Source organism: Diabrotica virgifera, chromosome 5 (assembly GCF_917563875.1).
Source record: "Diabrotica virgifera virgifera chromosome 5, PGI_DIABVI_V3a".
In the NCBI taxonomy this organism is placed as follows: domain Eukaryota; kingdom Metazoa; phylum Arthropoda; class Insecta; order Coleoptera; family Chrysomelidae; genus Diabrotica; species Diabrotica virgifera.
The window spans coordinates 79,006,029-79,031,495 of NC_065447.1; the positions used below are offsets into that span (position 1 = coordinate 79,006,029).

Here is a 25,467-nt window from a genome sequence, read left to right on the forward strand (position 1 = left end):
TACACTTTAATATGGCCTAGAAAAAAAATATCCCCTAAATATTCATCCCTTAGTTACAACCCTTTACTTTATTTTTTTTTAATAGCACCCTGTAAGTTAGGGATGAATATTTAGGGGATGAATTTTTTCTACGCCATATGAAAGTGTATTACAAATGGAATAGATCAGTTTTGTGCCATTCGAAAATCTCTATTCGTTTAAGAAATATAGCCTGGATAAATTAGTCTGGGACACACAATTTAACAAAAATAAACTGATTGTTTCTAGGTTATATACGAACCGATTTTATTTTCAAAAAATGTGTTGAATAGACGATAAAAGACCACATCCAAAACTATACAAAAATATACAGGGTGCTATTAAAAAAATTAAAGTTAGGGGTTGTAACTAAGGGATGATTATTTAGGGGATGATTTTTTGTACGCCATATTAAAGTGTATTACAAGTAGAATATATCACCTTTTGTCCCATTCGAAAATCTCTATTCGTTTAAGAGATATAGCGTGGGTAACTTAGTCTGGGACACCCTGTGTATATATATATATATATATATATATATATATATATATACATATATATATATATATATATATATATATATATATATATATATATATATATATATATATATATATATATATATATATATAGGTATATTCAGGTAAAAATATTACAGCCCATGATAAGTTGATTATGCAGATTAAAATATCATAAATATTACTCATTTTAAAACTATTACTCATTCAAAGTGTGTTACAAGTACAGTTTGGCCAAACTTTTTAAAAACATAGAAAGTATTTTAACGATTTCAGAAAGGCATCTTTAATTATTAATCTTTAAAGAAACTTTTACTGATGTATTTTCCATTTAAAACAAATTGTAACAGCTTGTGTAGGTATTCCTTTGTATCAAAATGTATAATTAGTTAGAAAATGGGTGATACTATGCGGCCTACCGTCGTGTTTCAGCTATAGCTTGCGGTCTACCGAGAGGAATGGTGTATAAGCTGAAATATTCAAAATGACATATGAGAGTTTTATCAGTATAGTGTGATTTTTAAATAATATAATATCTTTGACATAGGTATATCAATATAAAATACAATGTGATCACTATTTGCAAATACACTTTTTTTTCATTGTTTTAAATGGTATATTGTATATTAGTATTGCATTTTGTAGTAAATGTTATAGGCTTTCTTTTAATATCAGGTTGTATGTACCTAGCATGTTTCGTTTTGTAGATATTTCGTTCAACATTTTACGTTTTTTGTGGATTTTTTATTACTAAACAGATACATTAAAATATCATACTAATAAATGTAGTTAATATGCATAAATTAATTATTAAATTAAATAAACAACCAATTAATAAACAACCAATTAATAAACAACCAATAAATAAATAAACAACAAATTTTAAAGTCTACCTTAGTAATTTTTCTACCCTAGCAGGTAGTGGCATCGGCAATCCGATCGCTACCGATACAGTGGACGCAGTATGAAAAATTTATCCGATGCGTACGATGCGTCCGATGCGTACGATGCGGACCTGTAGACGCTTGCCTTTGGGGAGCTAAACACGGCGAGATTTTCATGATTTTTTACAAAAAAAAGAGGGCCAACTTTATTCTGAGCGTAACTCGCTTATTTTTAATGCTAAAACTTTTGTTAACAATTAAAACAAAGCTTTTTATAAACACTTTAAAAAAGTTTAAATGGGTTTTTCCCGAAAAGTGTTTAATTTCTCGGTGATTTCACCTTGAAATATTCGATTTGGAATTAGACGAATAAGAACGTATTTTTCATGAGCTACAACTTTGTTTTTATTTGATTGATAGACTTTACTGACACACCATTTTTTTGGTTTTTTTATAAGCTACACTTTTGCTAAGGATATTTTTTTCGATAAAATATTTACTTTTTGAGTTATTTGCGAAAAACCGTCTGAAAACGTAGTTTTTTTGTCGAAAAATCAACATTTTCAATGGCAAATAACTCGAAAAGTATTGACTTAAGTAAAAAACTCAATAGAACAAAAGTTGCTTAAAATCAGTCAATTTATCCATTTCCGGTCTTATCTTGAACGTATGTTTTTCACCCCCGAGAAGGGGTGACTGTCACCCCCCAAGTAAAAGCAACCAACGGCACAATTTCAACTTTAAAGTGGAGGGTAAGTAGAACCTAAATCCAAATTTTCATGCAACTCGGAGTTGCCCCTGAAAATTACACGGTATCGCCGACATTCCCGTTCATTTACTGGGCTATTTGGTCTACACGAAATAAGCATATTTATATTATTCCCGTACCAGACTTACTGCAAATCGTTGGAAATAGCCGTAACATAAACTATAAATAGTGGGTCAAAATTCAACATGAAATTTTATTTGTGGCCATAGACCAGGGCATTTAGCACAAAATAAATTCTTACGAACTACATATTACCATCGAATAGTTTCGTGTTATTACTCTACAAACCTTTTTCAATTTTTATTTGTTATCATATCACTATGTTCTCCATCTATATCGTTTATTGTACTGACTGATCTGTTGGTTTTTTCTTATTCCGGTTATTTCTTTTATTTTTTATGTACGTTAAAATTATCATTTACTCTCATATTCCTCCATTTCCTCGCATTGTTCTTTCTCCCAGGCATTTTTTGCTTTTCTTATTTTGTTTTTTATTTCCATATTGATTGTTCTACCCTTACTCGTCTCTCTATTTTTATATTCTCTTCTTATCTCCGTGAGAGGTAATATTTCGTATTACAGAAAAAAGTTTACTACAGAAGAATAGATGAAAATGCATAATTGTATTTTAAAGCGCATAAATTGCATCCAAAAGTGCATAAATGTCAAAACAAGCACATTAAGGGCCAGATTTTGTTACTCGGGGGATTTTGGGGTCACTGAACACGACTACGACATCAGATCCTACCCCCGGAGCACCTTTTGTCCAGTGTCACTGCTAAGGCACGTCATCTTCTGGAGTTTCGAGGATTTCCGGCATTAAATTGGTGCAAACAGATTTCTCAGGGGATATTTGGGGTCGCTGAAAACGAATATGCCATCAGAACGGCAACCGGAGCACCTGGTGTCTAGGGTCACATAATCTTCTGGAGTTTCGAGTAATTTCTGCACTAAATTGATGCAAACAGATTACAGGGGGGTTTGGTGTTGATGAACACGGATACACCATCAGAACCGACTCCCGGAACACCTTAATACAATCTTTTGACATGTTTATGCATTTTTGGATGCACTTTATGCACTTTAAAATGCAACTACAAATGTATTTCCACCCATTTTTCTATAGTAGACTTTTTGCTTAACATCATGCTGAACATAATGTAAAAAAGTTGCAAATTTCTAGGAGATCATACATGGAGGACCGGAAATTTTACATTCGGAAATAATTTATGTAACAAAACAAACTAAAGAATGAAAAGCTGTAGTGACCGAAGTACTACTTATATAGTCGATAAAGCCAATTGATGATAAATGACTAGACGTATTAGTACAAATTTACAACATTATAATTTAACATTATATTCGGGTAACACAATGTGTAAACATCATCCGAGAAGATTATCAACATGGTCTCTGCCTGAACGACAATTCAAGAACCAAATAGATTATATATTCTTGTCACTAAACGATGGAGGAGCTCAGTAACCAATGTGAAGACAAAACTAGCTGCAGACTGTGGATCCGACCATAAAATGTTACAATCAGAATTTCGCATTAAGTTGCACAGTAAAATAATTTTAAATACAAGATAAAAATTGGTTCCAAAACACCCGAAACAGTTTAGAGAAGCACTAGCAAAAGCTGACCTACCAGTCAGTACCGGAGACCTTGACAAAACGTGGGAATACACAAAGTAGTTGATCACTGAAGCCATTAACAACACAAACCCCCAAGAAAAAATAGATAGGAAGAAACATTGGATGATGAAGAGACTCTCAAAAGAAATATAGATAGGTATTATAAATACAACTATAAAACACTTGTGCACAAGGAACAAAAATAGTTACATTAAAAACATATGTGCACAACTCGAGGAACACGCTGACCGCCAAGAATCTAGAGAACTTTTCTCAAAACTCAAATATCTAGAGAGAGAATTCAAACCACAGACACAGATTATCAAAGATAATAGTGGAAATACCATAACAAACACCGACGGTACTGCAGAGGAAACAACAAATGGCAAGATGGAGCAACTATAGGAGGAAGAAAACTTAGAAACCTACGTTATGCTGATGACACTCTTATATTGTCGTCTTCACCAGAAGAACTGGAAGAAATTATGAATTGGTTAGGGACGGTAAGTACGGAATATGGTTTGAAAATAAATATACCTGTACCTACAGTAAACCAAAGTAATGATTATCGATAGAATCAGAAATAACCAAACAGAGATAATAAACTTGGCAGGTTATTACGAACAGGGAGGATGTGAAGACGAGATCCGTAGACGCATCACAATAGCCAGATCGGCAAAAGCCAAACTTACACAAATATGGAAGAACACTGTGACAGAAAACACAAGATTACACCTTGTTAGAGCATTAACATTTCCTATCGCCACCTACGCTTCAGAGACTTGGACCATCAAAAAAGAAGATTCGAAGCGTATAGTGGCATCTGACATGTGGGTCTACCGTAGAATGTTGCGCATACCATGGACCGCACATCGCACAAATAATTCAATACTAGAAAACTTAACATGAAAACTAGACTCACCACAACTATCAACCAAAATATACTCAGATATTTTGGACATATAACTAGAAGAAGAGAGGGCATGGAACGAATGACAGTAGGCAGTATGAAAAAATTGTACTACCAGAATGGCAGTACAAAAAATTGTAAATTCTATGCGATATCTATGCGATCTGATAATTATAATTTTTTTCGTACGTACTATGGATGCTTTAGAAAATAAAATTTGTACATCTTTGGTCGTATTAGTATTGGTAACACTGAAAAAACTTTCGAGTAATAAGTAGCATTTTGCCGCAATAAAAAAATTCATTATTTATCTCCTACACACATAACGTCTGAGTTAACAAGGAATAAAGAAATAGTAGGTTCAAACACCTAGTAATTGCAATGTAAAATAGGAATAATGAGCACATTATCATGTATTAGATACGCCATTGCTGAAATAGGCATGTAAGCGATATTATGTATATGGTGATTTGAATTTAGATATCTATGTGATACATAGTAAGGAGGTGAATTTTTATACGTAGTAAGTTATCTTGGTGGCGTCTTAAGGTAAATATCCTGAAATTGTTTTACTGATATTAAATATCAGTAAATTCAGTATAAATCAGATACATTTTATACAGTGCACTGGAATAAGTAGTGTTACCCCCTTATTATCTTATTTATTTTTATCACAAACAAAACGCTCAGACAGGTTGATTTTTAAAATAATCATAATAGATTATAGCATCAATGTTTCGAACTTTACGCGACCTCTCTTCAGGCGACAGGCATAACTTTGATTTTTTTAAATGGGAAAGTATATCACGTGATACCTCATTTAAAAGGTTTTGAAATACTGATTACAAAAATGTGTAATACTTTAATTCTATTTGAGAGCGTAGGTGCAAAATTTCGGTCGAATTCTGTTTAAACGCATTGATTTTTTTCGAATCCTGACAAAACTAATAAGTATTTTTGAAAAATTTAAACGCATAATGAAATGTTACAGTATTATCGAGAGTCGAAAGTCCCTGAGAACTTTTATAATGTTAATTTTAATAAGTCACAGGGGTGAAAAAAAAGAGAAAATTTAGTCTGATTTTTAATTTCAAATATATCATTCAAAAGAAACTTTTTGTTTATTCTAAGAGACTATCAGCCCTCCGTAATAATGTAATCTTTTACTCTGCGTTTAAATTTTTTAAAAATACGTATTAGTTTTCTCAGGATTCGAAAAAAATAGATGCGTTTAAACAGAATTCGACCGAAATTTTGCGCCTTTGCTCTCAAATAGGATTAAAGTACTATACATTTTTGTAATCACTATTTCAAAAGCTTTAAAATGAGGGGTCACATGGTGTACTTTGGATGTACTGGAGATCGCGTAAAGTTCGAAACATTGATGCTATAATACAGTGGTTCCCAACCTTTTATGTCTGGCGACCCACCTTCTGATGTTTTTTCATATTCACGACCCATCTCTCACCTATGATGATAGAATAAATTAAAGAACACGGTCACTGTACGCTATTGTGCTACTGGAAGAGCCACGCTGCGACCCATCTGAAATTCGCCCGCGACCCACTAGTGGGTCGCGACCCACCGGTTGGGAAACATTGCTATAATATACTATGATTATTTTAAAAATCGACCTGTTCGAGCGTTTTGCTTGTCCTAAAAGTAAATAAGTTAATAATGGGGGTAACACTTATTCCAGCGCACCGTATTACATTTATTAAAAATTAAATTACCCGACCTAGTTAAAAAAATTCTTCTTCTTCAGGTGCCATCTTCGCTACGGAGGTCGGCAATCATCATAGCTATTTTAATTTTTAAGGCAGTAGCTCTAAATAGTTGTTTTGTGTTGCATCCGAACCATTCTCTCAGGTTCTTCAGCCATGAAATTCGTCTTCTTCCGATGCTTCTTCTGCCATCTATCTTTCCTTGTATTGCATTAAAAAAATTATAAAGATGGGTAAATAAACATACATACAGATTAGTTAACCCAAGGAGGGGCGCGATCTTGACGTTGTTGAATGGACTTAGGTCCGTGTTGATCACAGTTGTTGTAAGTCTGGCACAAATAACTAGCTAACGGCTTCTCATGAAGATTGAGAACCCAGAGATGAGCTCGGGATTCCGCTGCCAAACAGCAACCTCAAATGTTTCCGACAGTTCCTCCACGTCTTATTGTAATGAACATTCATGCTGGGTCATGGTCACTGATTTTGCGAGATGAACACTATTGAGTAGAATTTAAACTCATATATACTAGTACTGGAAAGTCTACTCCATAAAGTAATGCTGGAAAGATATTACCATGCATCATTCTAACTGCAAAATCAATACCAATACCGCAGCTGCAAAGGACGGTTTTCTCAGTATTGCTTTCCATATCTAATACCTTCCTCCTGTATGTAATTTTTTTTTCCAACTATTTATAATTAGTTTTCATAAAGCTGAGTTTTAATTCATAGTGTTAATTCATGTTCACTATATTTTTTTTATATTGTTCATGCTTTAGTCACTCATTACAATGCTGTATGTTGTCTCCATTAAGGCTTCCTTAAACATTTTTTCGGAATAAAATTTGAAGAATAGATGTGAGAGTGTAGAGCATCAGATAGATACAATAAAGTGGCTTTTGTGGCCCATTCCATTGCGACCTTTTCCGATCTATTGTGGTCCTCTAGCACTACATAGATTAAAATAATATCTAGCCTAACCCTTTTTAAAAGATCTGATAACTTCGAAACTGAATCTTCCATGTAGCTTTTCCCGGTGGTTTTTATGAGCCTACCCCAAAGAGCCGCATATTTGCCAGGCTATCACACTGACTTTAAACGTGCTTTCTTCTTCTTAAAGTGCCTATTCGTTCCGGATGTTGGCGATCATCATGGCTATCTTGACTTTGTTTACCGCAGCGCGGAACAGTTCAGTGGTAGTGGTGTTATACCACTTTCGTAAATTTTGAAGCCAGGAAATGCGTCTTCTTCCCGGTGCTCTTTTACCATTTACCTTTCCTTGGAGAATCAGTTGGAGAAGGCCGTAACGTTCTTGATTTCTCATTACATGTCCTAGATATTCTAATTTTTTTGTTTTGATGGTTATCAGAATTTCACACTCTTTCCCCATTATACGCAGGACTTCCACATTAGTAATTCGGTCAACCCAGGATATACGTAAGATGCGCCTATAACACCACATTTCGAAAGCTTCGAGCCCATTCATAGATGCAACAGTTAGTGTCCACGCTTCCATTCCGTAGAGCAGAACTGTGAATATGTAGCTTTTCAACAGACGGTATTTTGTTTGCTGTTTCTTTGAAACGTGCTTTGCTGTTTCTTATTCTAGATAACAGAATCTGCATACGTAGGTCATCTGTACAGTAAGGGAAAACCCTTACTTCATAATATAATATGTATACTAAAATGTATATATATTTAGGCATAAGTAGATCGTTAAAGAAGTGTTGGTTCTATAATAACAAACAAAGCGAAGGTTGATAATGTAGCTAAATAATGTAGTTTGTTTTGGTAACCTTGCGAATACGAAGCGTTGCTCACGTATAATCTAATTTCAAAGTCCAAGAGAAAGGAAGACATAAAAAGTCCGAGGAGGGGTTAAGTACAGATTATTATAATTGTTAACATTGTTCGTGATGGGTGTCTAAACGACCACCCCGTGAACCAACACCTCCTTAAGCCCTACGCTTATGGACGTTGTATCTTTAAATAAAAGTATAGTGTAGATTCAGCGTTTTTCCTAAGTTCGAGAGTTGGCACTTTTCCCGTCCCTTAAGCACCAACACGACACATCACTTGCCAATCCCATCAGCTTGAGTTGCCCATTCAGCTTACAGTGCCCTGTTAGCAGACCTACTATAGCTTTGACTGTTTTCCTGTCTTTGCTGATTAGGTCTGCCGTAAATTTTGGCGAATGTTCTGTAATGAACTGTTTCGCCTGTCTTTGTGCTGATGAATTCCTCCACCATTCCAAAGAATTGTGAGCTACCCAATTTCTTGTAGCCATGGTTGTCACTGTTTTTGAACGCCGCAGAAGGGTTCCGATCCAACGAATAGCATCGATGGGCCTTGTTTGACCATTTCACCTGCTTTTTCATTCATCAATCTGTTTTTTCATAGAGCATTATATTCGCGAATAGTGTGTAGATTCTTGTTCGAAGATCTATGCTCTATTTACGAATTAATACGAACTACAACAAACTGGACCAATCACGCATCGCGCATCACGAATCTTGAATACATGCACAGTCTGTAGCCACCTTAAGAGAGCTACCTTTAGATCCAAAGGTCGTGTGCTCAAATTTTAGTAGTTGAGTAGGAAATTTTTCATTTATCAAAAATTAATAAATAATAAAAAAATAATAAAAAATATGAAAACAATATTTTTAAGAAACGCTTTTCTTTAGTTACGAGTGACTAAAATTAAACATATAAAAAAATCAACTAATAAGCAAAAAATAAAAAAAATTGAAAAAATCTAACACATTCGTTAAAGAAAAGCGTGGCGCGCCTTCATCGAATAAACGGTTTTCGCACCACGCTTTTCTTTAACGAATGTGTTAGATTTTTTCAATTTTTTTTATTTTTTCTTTTTAGTTGATTTTTTATAATTTGTTTATTTTAGTCACTCGTAACTAAAGAAAAGCGTTTCTTAAAAATATTTTTTTCAAATTTTTTTATTTTTTACTTTTTAGTCTTATATTCAAACATTAAAATATATCGTCATGTTTATTAAAATATGTATAAAACATAATATGATGTACAAACATGAAAAGTAGTCGGACTCGGCAAAAAATCTGAAACTTTATTGTTTATTTATGAAGCATAACGTAAACAATTAACGTAAAAAGTGAAATTATGTACAGTTCATATAATTAGCTACAATCTGTAAGTTAAAGTTTCTTCATTGTAAAAAACAAGAGAATTTAAGCATTTTCCGTTAAAATCGTTTTTTTATTTAAACAATTAATAAACAAAAAAATTTTTATTGACTATTCGTGTATTGTTCCCGCGAATCCATATGTCTGCAAAATTTTGGTCATTTGCATTGAAGAAAAAGGCAGTCAAATTAACGTCCAAAGATTTGACCCAAACGATTGAACTAAAGAAAAGCGTTAATTTATTAATACGACAAAACGAATTCCAATGTTAATTGTAGCACAAAACGTCTCTACCGGTGGTTTTTCTAAGACTACGATAAAAACACGAATTTTTTCAAATCGAGTTTTGGCTGAAGTTTTTTCTCGTATCGTATTGTTTGACACGAATAAACGCCGATTTATATATAAACAAATATATGGGCGTTCAAAATTTGAAACTTTGTTTATTTATGAAGCATAACGTAAACAATTAACGTAAAAATTGAAATTATGTATAGTTCATATCATTAGCTACAATCCGTAAAAGTGTCAAGTTTCTACATTGTAAAAAACAAGAGAATTTAAGCATTTTCCATTAAAATAGTTTTTTTATTTAAACGATTAATAAACATAAAATTTTTTTTATTGACTATTCGTGTATTGTTCCCGCGAATGCATATGTCTGCAAATTTTCATTCATTTTCATTGAAGAAAAGTCAGTCAAATTAACGTCTAAAGATTTAATGCAAACTATTGAAGTAAAGAAAAGCGTTTAAAAATAGTTTCTATTCTTGTGGGATCGGTACTCACCGGAGGGACCGCAGACGTTCGGATATAATTAGCGTCACTTTGTAAAAACAATGAAGTCCTTTGGATACAATTAGCGTTTCTTTGTAAAGAAAAAGAAGTCGACTTTGCGAAGTAACAAGACATGTACTCAGCACACACACTACACATTGCGCTAGGTATCTGATTGCAAAATCAACTGTACCATGCCAATGGCCGTTAGCTATCGAAGTATTATGTTAAATAAAAAAAATCATTTGAATTTTACAATAGGTTCCTTTGTTATTTAGGCTCCTATTCGTTTATTCTTTATTCTTTTTTTTACTTTCGGAATAGTATAGTGATTACCATTTAACGATCCATATTAAGAGCACACAGTAGCGGTCAACAGGTAGCAACAAACGCGGTCCAACATTGCGAAAGTTCTGCGAACTTTCAAAAGTGAGGCAACAGTGCGTCGGTAATTCGACACCGCCAGTGACGTTTATGCTATCAAAAACATAGAGGTATATATTAACATAGAGTGAGCCTACCTTCCGCGGTTCCTGACGACAAGATCTCATGGACTGGTTTGCGGCATCTCTTTCTAACACATTGTATCGAGAAACTAAGATGAAATTAAGTGTGAGTTTAGGCACGGAAGGGGAGGACAACTGTCGCAGCTTTACTATGCGTAAGAGTGAAACAGCACTAATCCAAATAAAAAATATGGTGTCGTCACTTCGCTCTGAATGACACTCTATGCTAATATATAACTCTATGATCAAAAACAAAAATTTTTATACACATAGGCGCGAAATGTTGCCAAGTCAGTGACGTTCGATTTCTTGTTATAAAAAAATTTATTTTTAGTAGTTCCAATGTGACACAAAATCTAGGCATGGGATAAAAAAGTTTATTTGAAGAAAGTGTATTTTTTTGGCTTTCTTAATGGCGGTACAGGCTCCTTTTTTCAGTATTTTATTTAGTTATAGAGTAATTTCCACATACTAACATATTTCTGAAATTGGGCTCTGTACCGCCATTCTTTATTCTATTACGAATACGTGTGCCAAATATCTCAAAAAAATATTCAAAATTAGAGCCGCAATCTTGGAACGCGTTTGTTGCTACCTGTTGATCGCTACTGTTTGCTCTTAAATCACATTACGATAAAAAATAACATATATTTTGATATAAGTAAGAAACATGGACTAATATTGCTAAGCGTATGCCAACAATAAAGTAGCAAAGGTGAGGAAGATCCTAAAAGAAATTCTACAACTAACATAATCGATATGGAATATATCGATAAGAAATGATAGGAAATGCAAAAAGAATGGAGCAATTTGGAACAGTGCTATCAGAGAAATGATAATATATCTGTATGCGATTCTTATTACTGTTCTTAAGTTTAAATCTTTTGCTGCATCCTCCTGTAGTCTAGTATCTATTTCACTTAAAGAAAGTGTATGTCTAAGCTCACAAATAAGTATTTCTTTTTTAATTAAAGAAGATTTTAGTCAAATAAGATCCGGCTCCAAATCTATCTTGTTAAAAGCTTCCAAGTAGGTATAATGTCTGGTGTTATCTCTAATAACTGTAAAATATTGATTTTAGTTGTTAAGTGCATAATATTAAGAATTATCGATTCTAAGCTATTAATACGGTTTTTAAAGATTTTGGAAAGAGCCCATTAGTTATATTTCGTTTTCGGTAAATAACTGTACAATCTATCTCAATTAACATACATCTTCAAAATAGGAAATTGTAATCAATGAAATTCATTATCTATAATACTAAAATATTTTTTAAAATGAAAATTTTCTTTAATAAATATTGTAAATGTTGTTCTGAAGCTATTTTCTTGTGGCATTTTTATAATAAATTACTTTTAATGGGAAATAAGCCACAATTTTATCAAAAAAAAATGATTTTATTAATGTTTCGAATTGGGCTACGAAACGTTTTCTAAAAACCTTACACCATCTTTAGAAAACCGATATTTAATTCTGAATTCCTTATCGGTGTATTGTGAAAAGGGATTTATTCTATCTTTGAAAAGTTTCCTTTTTCGTGTATCTTCTATCATGTTAATTAAATTATCAACTTCTCCGACATTTATTTAGTTCAATCGTTTGCGTCAAATCTTTAGACGTTAATTTGACTGCCTTTTCTTCAATGGAAATGAATGAAATTTTGCAGACATATGGATTCGCGGGAACAATACACGAATAGTCGATCAATTTTTTTTATGTTTATGAATTGTTTAAATAAAAAAAAAAAAACGATTTTAATGGAAAATGCTTAAATTCTCTTGTTTTTACAATGTAGAAACTTGAAACTTTTACAGATTGTAGCTAATTATATGAACTATACATAATTTCACTTTTTACGTTATTTGTTTACGTTATTCTTCATGTATAAACAATAAAGTTTCAAATTTATCCAGTTTCTGTCCGATTTCTATCCAGTTTTTAGCGAAAAAAAGTTATGGCACCGCAGAGAGACGAATGCTGCCCTTAGTATTGTCGTGGGCTTCGACTTTCTATAAAACGGAAGGTTCGACTGTTGACTACGCTGCGCTGTCGTGAACTTGGGCCCGAAAGTGTTTGCGTAAGGACAGGCTTAAAAGCTTGCATTGAGCCTGCAAAGCTTACGTTTCATTGAGCCGAGTGCGATCATTAAGGTATGTATCCATACAAGGGTAAACCCCGCTTGGTGTAGCTTCTCAAATGGATACAGCATGCACTCCCTTACATATAAACCGCAAACCGGTTGAAACGAAGAGTGTACGCGCCAAGCGGCGATCAACGACGTATCCACTAAATGGAGCTACTACACCGAGCGAGATTTACCCTAGTATGGATACGTACCTTTAGATGGCTTGCGCATCGAAGAACTGCATTGCGAGAAATTAACAGCGTCTACACCGTGCAATAGATGGAAATACTGCGAAAACTGTAATAGTCGTAAATAATGATTTTGATTTAAGAAATGTATGAAGAAATTACAGAATATGTACAATGTATGTATCAAAAATTAAAATAAATGCAAAAAAGGTATCTGTCATATACCTACATCCTTTTTTTAAACAAGACGATATATTTTAATGTTTGAAAAGTGTAAGACTAAAAAGTAAAAAATAAAACAATATGAAAAATTTTTTTTAAGAAACGCTTTTATTTAGTTATGAGTGACTAAAAGCTAAAATATAAAAAAATCAACTAAAAAGCAAAAAATAAAAAAATCAAACTCGACGGATTATTCGAAAAAAACGTTCGTTAAAAAAATGAAAAAATCTAACACGTCCGTTAAAGAAAAGCGTGGGGCGCGTCTTTATTTTTTTTATTTTTTGCTTTTAGTTAATTTTTTTATATTTTAACTTTTAGTCACACTATAACTAAATAAAAGCGTTTCTTAAAATAGGTGATTTACTTACAGTAGGAAAAATGAAAGAATACCCATGAACGAACATATAAAACACGCTGTATTTTCCTGTCACCGTGTCACACAAAAAATTGGCCAGCGCACGTACATGTAATAATTATTGTTACATTATTATTGTTACAGTAATTATTGTTATTACTGGACAATTTTCTTTGTGACACAGTGACAGGAAAATACAGCGTGTTTTATATGTTCGTTCATGGGTATTCTTTAATTTTTCCGACTGTATTTGAATTTGATATTGCATGAAAAGTTGAGTCAAACAGTCCATATAATGCACAAAAGATTTCAAGATGATTCAACTTTTTTTTTTGCAATGTTATTGTTCAGAAAATAATAATGATACAGCAATTCTGTGGAAACCACAGGAAAGAAGAATACTGGTATTTTAAACGTATTTAAAAAAATCAATAAAAACTCATTTTTATCATTCCGAAAACTTTTCGCCTAGGTTAAATTGATTTGTCAGTTACAGAGAAAAATCAAAATTGACATATTTGACACAATATATCGTTGTTCTATGTATTTTTGCAGAAGATTGCAACGTTGCCAAACTATTATTTCGGAATAAAGTGGGAATACTTATTATCTAACTTATACCGAGTTTATTAGTAACGAATTATTTTCGTACTATATCTACCTTATACTTAATATAACAACAACTATTCTAGACATAAATACGGAATAACCTTAGCATACGAGTGTTTTATTAGTAACAGTGGAGACGTCTTTCTAATTTTGATTATATCGAACAGATAAGGACGTGTGTTCATTATTTCCAGTACTTCTTCATTAGTAGTTCTGCTGGTCCAGCTTATTCTTAGCATTCGGCGGTACATCCACATTTCGAATGAATTCAATTTGTCGACATCATACTGTTTTAATGTCCAGGTCTCACAGCCATATAGTAATAGAGACCACACATAACACTTTAGTGTTCTCAATCTTATTGTGACTGATAGGTTGGGGTTACAGAGCATTTTTTTACAAGTCACACACAATTTACGTTAATAATGAAAAGAACGTTTATCTAGATGAGTCTTAAAAATAAATATCAAATAAATGAAAAATACAAAATAATAAATAACATGATACTGATATCTCACTTATACTATTGTGACTTACCCTTCTGTCTTCATCTTGTAGTAAAACTTGGATAACGTCTTGGCAGGTTGTTTCTTCTGTTATTCCTGATACCCATCTTTGTTCCCCTCGCACCCATATTGGTAATTCTTCACCGCTGCTAATACTGTCTCGATCAGAGTCGTATGATGTTTGGGTTTTGGAGTCGTTTAGACACATCATTTTCCTGTTATAAGAATAGGACGTTTTAGTAACCTTAGTTAGTATGAAACTAAACTAATAAATATATACTCTTATAAAGGAATGAAAGTTTCACATTATGTTTTGTAATGATACATTCTTTTCTAGGCTTGTATACCATACAATATAGTTTTTTTTTCTGAATTTTCTTATTTAATTGCTATAGACGCTATTTAAGCCAAAAAAGAATAACCGAAAGAAGCAGAGACATGTTTATCACAGAAAGTGGCGGAGTCGAAGAAAGCTGGGCAAAAATTAACTCTAATATCTTAGCCTTAGCCAAGGAAGTTCTTGGTGAAAGAAACATTAATAAAAATAAATCGCTTCCAAGACGAAGAACTCCATGGTTTTGTACAGAAGTGAAGGAAAAATGTAAATAGAAGAAAAAAGCTTACCCAAAATACATGTCAACTAAGACACAAGAGGCATACGATAATTATAAGACAATAAGCAACGACACACAGTCGTAAGAAGAATAAAAAATTATCACTGGGAACGTTTTTCGAAAGAAATGGAACATGATTTTTATAAAATCATACAGAAGTAAAAAACTTCATTTGTACAATGGTATAAAAAGTTTATTAAAAACTATTAAAAGTCATCCAAAAGGATCTGCAAAACGTTTTCGATCTAGATCAGATCATCTTCAGTGCGTTTTGCCTAGTACATGGAACTAGCAACCTTATGAAAATGGTAACATCGAGAAATATGGTTTACATGATAATTCTATAATATTTATAGCGACTCCAAGTCGATGTTAAAGGATTAATTTATGTGTTAGGAGTGCTCAAAGGGCAACATGGTTCCCTGCTCGATAAAAAAAATAGTGGTTCTTGTCAGTTCAATGGACACAGACCAACCATGAACTGACAAGTTGGTCTGTGTCCATTGAACTGACAAGAACCACGATTTTTTTTATCGAGCAGGGAACCATGGTGCCCTTTGAGCACTCCTAACACATAAATTAATCCTTTAACATCGACTTGGAGTCGCTATAAATATTATAGAATTATCATGTAAACCATATTTCTCGATTTTACCATTTTCATAAGGTTGCTAGTTCCATGTACTAGGCAGAACGCACTGAAGATGATCTGATCTAGATCGAAAACGTTTTGCAGATCCTTTTGGATGACTTTTAATAGTTTTTAATAAACTTTTTATACCATTGTACATATGAAGTTTTTTACTTCTGTATGATTTTGTAATTATGGTATACAGCCAGCTACTGGGTATTTTCCCATTGATTATGATTTTTATGGTCTCCAGAAGGAAATGTGGCACTTTACAAGAAGTCAAAGAACGGAAGTAAAGGAACTAATAGAACCAAAACAAATAGAAAAGGATACATGGATTGACTATCTAAAAAACCTCTATGCAGAGGAATAACAAATGATGCTAGAGCCGGAAATACCAGAAATTACCACAAATGAAGATGTTAATATAAGTACACAGAAAGTTCGAAAAACATTTGAAAAGCTGAAGAACAGAAAAGCTGCAGGTAAGGATGTAATACCAAACGAATTACTGAAATACTGTGGAGCAGCAATGACAAACAAATTAACAACATTAATTAACAAAATCATAAAACACAATAAAATAGCGGAAGAATGGAGAACGAGCGAACTAATTCTACTATTCAAGAAAGGAGATAAAAACAGCAAAAAACTACAGAAGTATCATCCTGTTAAATACTACCCTAAAATCAAAAGTTGAGTCAGGAAATAAAATTCGAAATTATTTATCCTCTGAGCTTTTTAAGTTGGAAAAAATAAAGCATAACAGAGTGGCGAAATACTCGACAAGGGAAATCTAAAAATGCATTTCACGTCCTGTCATTCACCGTGATAATAATTTTAGCGAATTATTTCCCTTTATATCCACAAAAGTGAATAAAGTATACACTAAAAGAAAAGAAAGGATGGTTTAGATTTCATTACAGTACAGCACCTCTACTATGTGCTTATACGTATTTCGGAATAGCCGTTTCCTCATCGGAGCACCTGGGTAGAGGCACTGAACTGAAATCAAATCCCTTCATCCTTTCCGGGTAATTATCAAAAAAATTGAATTTTATTTCCTGACTCAACTTTTGATTCATAGATGGTGCTAGTAGCATCTTTGGTAATTATTTTGATAATTACCCGGAAAGGATGAAGGGATTTGATTTCAGTTCAGTGCCTCTACTCAGGTGCTCCGATGAGGAAACGGCTATTCCGAAATACGTATAAGCACATAGTAGAGGTGCTGTACTGTAATCAAATCTAAACCATCCTTTCTTTTCTTTTAGACTACCCTAAAACTTACAACTAAAATCTTACAAGACCTAATGAATCAGAGTATAAGTTTAGGACACGAATAACAGGGTTTTCGTACTGGAAGATCGTGTACAGATGGAATATTCGTCATAAAGCAAATTACTGAGAAATCACTAGAGTATAATAGACCAGCATTTCTATGTCTCATTGACTTGAAGAAAGCATTTGATAGAGTAAGACTCAAAGATGTAATCCATCTTCTGTATAATAGAGAAGTCCCCCTAGATATCATAAAAAACTATTGAAAACATCTACCAAAACAACAAAATGGAAGTCAAAATAGATGGACAACTTACAGAACCTATGTATATAGGCAGTGGAATAAGATAGGGAGACTCATTGAATCCTATGCTCTTCAATTTAAGCATGGATGAAGTCATCAAAAACGTCAACAAAGGAAGAGGATATATGTAGAATGGGAAACAAAGAAGTAAAAATAGTCTACTACGCAGAGCAATGTTGATAGCCCAAGATGAAGATAGTCTGCAACGATTAGTCCACAGATTTAACATAAGAGCAAAAGAATTCAATATGACAATTTTATCTCAGAAAACTAAAACAATAGTAATCAGTAAAGAACCGATCAGATGTAAAATATAAATTGATGGTATCAGTATTGAACAAGTAAACTACTTTGGAATTACATTGTTAAGTTACGGAGACCTGGACAAAAAAGACAGAAATCAAGTACAAAAAGCAAATAGACTGACAGGATGCCTTAATAACACTAAATGGCGAAGCCGACGTATTAACACTGAGATAAAGTCAGTCAAGAATTTATAAAGCCAGTCTAAGACCAATAATGACATATGCATCAGAAACAAGACCCGATACAGCCACAATACAAAGACTACTGGAAATGGCAGAGATGAGAGTACTGAGAAGAATTACAGAAAATACGCTGAGAGATCTAAAGAGGAGTGAAGACATAAGAAGACAATGTAACGTACAGAGTATAAACGAATGGACACTAAATAGAAAAAAGAATAGAATAACCACACAACCAGAGTGGGGGAGACACGTGTGGTCAAAATAGCAAGAGATAAATCACCAATCGGTAGAAGAAGTATCGGCCGACCGCGCAAAATATGGAGTGACAACCTTCCATAGAGGTATCAATCCGCCAATGAACAAGCAGAATTGATTATAATGAGGAATAAGAAGAAGAAGCTATTTAAGTCAATGCTGCAATGGACGATGATCAATGAGGATGAGGATGAGGATGGTCAATAACGATAATTGGACGGATCTCTTTAGTCTATCTTATATTTTCTAGTATCGCCTTCGTTAGTTCGAAGATAGACTTGACGTCATATTTTACTAGAGCTAAGCATGTTTGTTTAGCTCTAGTAAAGCGTGTTATAATCCGTTCTTTAACGGTAAAATGTTGAAAAACCTCTAAATTTTAAAGAACCGCTTGGATTGACATGAAATTTGGCATACACATAGCTAACAAGTCAAAGAAAAAAAGTGATATTGTGCCGATATGTGCTTTTGGCCTGGGGGTGGTTTCCACCCCCTCTTGGGGGTGAAAAAATATTCGTCCAAAGAAAGTCAGGAAATGGATAAACTGGCTAATTTTAAGTAACTTTTGTTCTATAGAGCTTTTTCACTAAGTCAATACTTTTCGAGTTATTTGGCAGTGAATATGTTCATTTTTTCAACAAAATAACCACGCTTTTAGACGGTTTTTCGCAAATAACACAAATAGTAAGTATTTTGTCGAAAAAACATTCTTAGCAAAAATATAGCCTGTAAAAAAATTTAAAAAAATGGTGTATATATCTCGTCTCTACACCTAGTAGAAGCAGAGTTATAGCTAATGAAAAATAGGTTCGTTCATATTCATCAAATTCCAAATGGAATACTTTAACATGAAATAACCAAAAATGAAGCACATTTCGGGGAAAACTCATGACAACTTATTTAAAGTGTTTAAAAAAAGCTTCATTTTTGTTTTATAAAAAAAAATTCTAGCATCAAAATTAAACAAGTTACGCTCAAAATAAAGTTAGTCCCTTTTGGTTTTGTTAAAAACATCGAGACAATCACTCCCTAATTAGTATCTTAAATGAACTTAATCGTTACGACTTTACAAGTTCCTTGACTCGTGTATATATTGTTTATATGATCTGTAAGTTTCATCGGTTCAAAGTCCTTATTATTGAAAGAGCTGTAGTTAAAAGGGGTTGAACGAGTCAATGATCACGAATGTATGCAAATTTAGAAACACCAAATCTTAATCAATTTTTGTCTAACAGAAAAACAAAAAAATACATGATATTCAGAAAAGCAAATCTGACTTTTTTCTTTTTCGAGATTTTTGGTGTCTCTAACAATTTTTAAGTTATTTTGAGAAAAAGCATATTTTTCAAAATTTAAATTTTTAAAAATATTACTTTGAAACCAATTTTTTTCAAAAATAAGCACTTTGAATCGATGAAACTTACAGATCATATAAACACAACATAAGTAAAATAATTTGTGGAGCAGTAACGATTAATTTCATTTAAGTTGCTAATTAGGGGGTGGTCTTCCCGATTTTTTTTTGCAAAAACAAAAGGGACCAACTTTATTTTGAGCGTAACTTGCTTAAATTTAATGCTAAAAACTTTTTGTAAAAACAGAAATAAATACTTTAAAAAAGTTATAATGGGTTTTCCCCAAAAAGTGCTTAATTTTTTGGATATTTCACGTCGAAATATTCTATTTGAAATTTGGTGAATATGAATCTATTTTTCATTGGCTATAACTCTGGTTCTACGAGATCAAGAGACCTAACGCGTACACCATTTTTTTTACTTTTTTATAGGCTATATTTTTGCTAAGAACGTTTTTTTCGACAAAATACTTACTTTTTGAGTTATTTGCGAAAAACCGTCTAAAAATGTGGTTATTTTGTTGAAAAATGAACATTTTCCCTCGAAAATAACTCGAAAAGTGTTGACTTGGCGAAAAAGCTCTATAGAACAAAAGTTACTTAAAATTAGTCAGTTTACCCATTTCCGGACTTATTTTGGACATATATTTTTTTACCCCCAAGAGGGGGTGAAAGTCACCCCCAGGACAAAAGCACACATCGGCACAATATCACTTTTTTTCTTTGACATGTAAGCTATACGTACGCCAAATTTCATGTCAATCCAAGCGGTTCTTTAAAATTTAGAGCAAAAACCGTGAAAGAATGGACTATAAGCTGTTTTACAGCTAGATTTGATATATTTTTAATATTAGCTAAAAATCCTGCACGTAGATTCTCGTCGTTAGTCAATAATGTGGTTGATTTTTTTTAATCATAAATCGTTTGATATCATGTTCAAATCCGTCAAGATGCTATAGGGCTTTTCATCGATTGTCATTTGTTTCGAGCTTCTGTCATGTGTCACATAATATTAATATATCTACGTCATACGTCTTTGGTTTGTATCATTGTAAAATACCAATAACGTATGACGTAGATATATTAATATTATGTGACACATGACAGAAGCTCGAAACAAATGGCTGTGAATGAAAACCCCTATTCTAGAAAATTGGTTAATTCTGTCTTCCGTGGATAATATCTACAGAAATCCAATTTACTATTTTTATTGGAAATAAGCCACAATTTTACTCTAAAATAAGTTTATTTGACGTTTCGATTTCCATTTAGGAAATAGTTCTCAAAATACAAAACTATAAAATAAACAAATTTTGGTTTTGTTACTTAAAATTATTCTAGTAATTTAATTTCATATGACTCATTCATATGTCATATAGTATATATTATACATTTTAAAGTACCTAGATAACTTTATATTGATATTGTCAATATTTTTGAGTTGCGTTCCTGGGACGACTTTATTGGAAGATAGTTCATTCGATTATATGAAATGAACTTTAACTTAAGAATATCCGTCAGAAAAATCATAGTAGCTATATGATTTGTCTTTAAAAAGACAACCACATGCAATGGCATATTATCATGAGATTTTTTCCTATTGATTTACTGTGGGATCACTAACAGGAGAATTTCATTTTGTTTATTAAACGCTTTTTTAAACGCTTTTCTTTACTTCAATAGTTTGCATAAAATCTTTAGACGTTAATTTGACTGACTTTTCTTCAATGCAAATGAATGAAAATTGGCAGACATATGCATTCGTGGGAACAGTACACGAATAGTCAATAAATTTTTTTTTATGTTTATTAATTGTTTAAATAAAAAAAAACGATTTTAATGGAAAATGCTTAAATTCTCTTGTTTTTTACAATGTAGAAACTTGAAACTTTTACGGATTGTAGCTAATGATATGAACTATACACAATTTTACTTTTTACGTTAATTGTTTACGTTATGATTCATAAATAAACAATAAAGTTTCAAATTTTGAACTCTCATATATATGTTTATATATGTTACAGTTCAAGTTGATTCTCAGTTAGAGTCGACTCCAACTAGTTGGAGTCAACTCCAACTGAAACGAGCAGTAAAAGTTGATTTTAAAAATTTAAATCAACTTGTACTAGTTGGAGTTGACTCTTCCTGGATCGATTCAGTAAATGTTGATTATACGAGAATCTCAAGTGCATTTTTGATGAGTGTGCGTTTCTTTGTCTTGACGGTTTTAACTACTTATTAGTAGAGTCTGTAAGGTCTCCCCGTTAGGTTAATTATTCTAATTCGATTTTTTGCACAAACTTACTCAAAGAAATACATCCTTATAACAAATACACAGGGTGTCACGCGGTACCGCGGTCGAAAAATTGTTTAACCAATTTTTGTTAAATTCAAAAAAATAATTTTATCTACTTTATCTCATATTATGTAAGTAAAGGTTTTATTGTGTGAAAATTGTAAATATACAGGGTGTAACGAAAATACAGGTCATAAATTTAATCACATATTCTGGGACCAAAAATAGTTTGATTGAACCTAACTTACCTTAGTACAAATGTGCATATAAAAAAAGTTACAGCCCTTTGAAGTTACAAAATGAAAATCGATTTTTTCCAATATATCGAAAACTATTAAAAATTTTTTATTGAAAATGGACATATGGCATTTTTATGACAGTAGCATCTTAAGAAAAAATTATAGTGAAATTTGGACACCCTATAAAAATTTTATGGGGGTTTAGTTCCTTTAAACCCCCCCAAACTTTTGTGTACGTTCCAATTAAATTGTTATTGTAGTACCATTACTTAAACACAATATTTTTAAAACTTTTTTGGCTCTTAGTACTTTTTCGAAAATTCAGTTTTTATCGAGATATTTTGAATATTTGTCAAATCCACCACATATTTGTATATGGTTAATTAAGTACGATTATGGAGACTTGGTAAAAATATGAAAATTTATGTATGATTTACATTTTTAGGTATATTTTGAACCGTATTAAAAAAGAAGCCATATCTCGATAAAAGTTCCCTTCTCGAAAAAATACAAAGAGGCAAAAAAGTTTTAAAAACATTTTGTTTAGCTAATGGTATCGCAGTTATAGTTTAATTGGAGCGTACACAAACATTTGGGGGGTTTAAAGGAACAAAACCCTCATAAAATTTTTATGTAAACATATTAAAAAAGAAGCCGCAAGTCGATAAAAACTGCCTTATCAAAAAAATACTAAGAGCCAAAAAAGTTTTAAAAATATTGAATTTAACTAATGGTGCCACAATAATAATTTAATTGGAACGTACAGAAAAGTTTGGGGGGGTTTAAGGGAACAAAACCCCCATAAAATTTTTATGGGGAGCACAAATTTCACTATAATTTTTCTTTAAGATGCTCCTGCCGTAAGAATGCCACATATCCATTTTCAATAAAAAATCTCTAACAGTTTTCGATATATTCGAAAAAATCGATTTTCATTTTGTAACTTCAAAGGGCTATAACTTTTTTTATGTGCATAATTGTACTAAGGTAAGTTAGGTTCATTCGAACTATTTTTGGTCCCAGAATATGTGATTTAATTTATGACCTGTATTTTTGTTACACCCTGTACATAGCAGTACATGAAGGGCTTAAAGTGTGTCTGAAGTAACAATGTATTTTAAATGGCTTTTAATTTTTCGCACTGTTTTTTAGCACACTTTCATATAATTAAACATCCTTAACTTTCGCCTTCGGGAGGAAATCAGACTCGCCCTTGCAACGGCAACTGAAATGCTCACAAAACAGCGACCACGGAAGCAAAGATGGATGACAGAGGAAATATTGGATTTAATGGATAAAAGAAGAAAATTCAAACAGCACAAAGCAATGTACAAAGCATTAAATAGAACCATTAAACAAAAAATAAAAATTGCAAAAGAAAAATGGATAACAGAACAATGTGAAGAAATCGAAAACTTATATAAAAAACATGATGACTTCCATCTGTATAAGAAACTCAGGAATTCACAAGCACGACATATTCACAAGGACTAAATAATCTAATCAACGCAGAAGGCAAACTGATTTCAAGACCAGAAGAACAAATAAACATGTGGGAAGACTAACGACGAAGCTCTTCCAATACTGAAGTTCGAACTGGAATATGCTCTACGTCAACTAAAAAACAACAAATCTGTAGGAAAAGATGAAAAACCAGCTGAGCTGTTGAAGTTAATCAACGAGAAAACTTAGACCTTCTTCTTGGACTATTTAATAATGTTTACAATACAGGGACTATCCCTAAAATATGGCTTGAATCAGTCTTCATACCACTACCTAAAAAGAAGAATGCCAAATTATGCCAGGACTTCCGCCTTATAAGTCTATTAAATACCATTCTAAAGCTTTTCTTGCGTATCATACAGAATAGAATATACAGTAGAGTCTCGGTTATCCGCCCTTCATTTATCCGCCGTTCCGTTTTATCCACCGCTCCATTTAAGTAATAATTTTTTTTTCAAATTATTATAACTTTGAAAATATTAAAGAACAAGTAAAATTTTTTTAAGATGAGATAAAATAAGCCGAGCATTCCGAGCAACAAGAAGAAAGAGCTGTCGATATTATGATGCTACAAGATGGCGAGTATTGGCAGCAACAAAACGAGATAAATCAGCAAGGCAGATGAAAATCGCTAGTTTTTTTCGTTCATCCTAAATCATTCTATCTACAATGTCCAATGTCAGTCAAAATTAAACTGATTCTCTTCTTCTTCTTCTTGTGCCACTCCTATCGGAGACTGGAAATCATCAAGGGCTCAACTTGTGTTTCATTTAACGCTCCCTATTATCCGCCATTTTTGCTTATTCGCCCTTCCGTCGGCCTGTTTATGGCGGATAACCGAGATTCTACTGTATTATAAAAAATGTGATGAGGTCACCGGTCAAAAACAATTTGGCTTCAGGAAAGGTATGGGGACACGAGAAGCAATATTCTGTCTTCAAACTCTGGCACAAAGATAAGCAAGCAGACCTTTTTATCTGTTTCATAGATTTTGAAAAAGCGGTGATAGGGTGACGCACAAGACCTTGATAGAAAGATTGAACAACATCGGAGTCGACAAAAGAGATTCTAAAATTATAGAGGCTATTTATTGGAATCAGGCAGCAATCGTAAAGACCAATGGTAATACGTCAAGGCCAAATGAAATACAACGAGGTGTTAGACAGGGTTGTGTGCTATCACCCATACTTTTAACGTCTACTCTTAGGTAATATTTGAGAACTCTTTATCGCACTGTTCAGAAAGAATCAGGATCAACGGTCAGAGAGTAAATAACATCCGCTATGCAGATGACACAGTATTAATGACTGATTCGGACCATAGTCTGCAGATACTGTTGGATAGGGATACTGAGAGTTGTGAAAAATGGGGATGAAGATCAATACTGCGAAAACCAAAGTTATAAAAATATCAAGGAACAAAAATTTACCTCTTCCAATAAATATGTGAAATACCAACAGCTTGAATACGTAAGCCAGTACAAATATCTTGATTGCTGGTTCAACAATCAACTTGATTATAAACAAGAAGTCAAGAGCGAAAATATAGGTAGCCCGACAGGGGTTTATCAAAATGAAAAGCTTATTTTGT

The 25,467-nt window shown here is 32.8% G+C and overlaps 1 protein-coding gene across 5 annotated transcripts in view; it reads right to left on the bottom strand.

Annotated features, from left to right (window-relative positions):
* LOC114338580 (ras association domain-containing protein 10-like) overlaps window positions 1-25,467 on the bottom strand; it is a 441,809-nt gene that overhangs the window by 38,700 nt on the left and 377,642 nt on the right. For all 5 annotated transcript variants that reach the window (XM_050650168.1, XM_050650166.1, XM_050650167.1 and 2 more), the window contains one exon: window positions 14,944-15,127. In XM_050650168.1, coding sequence (XP_050506125.1) covers window positions 14,944-15,123 — 180 coding nt within the window. In that variant the 5' untranslated portion in view covers window positions 15,124-15,127. The remainder of the gene's footprint in view (window positions 1-14,943; window positions 15,128-25,467) is intronic.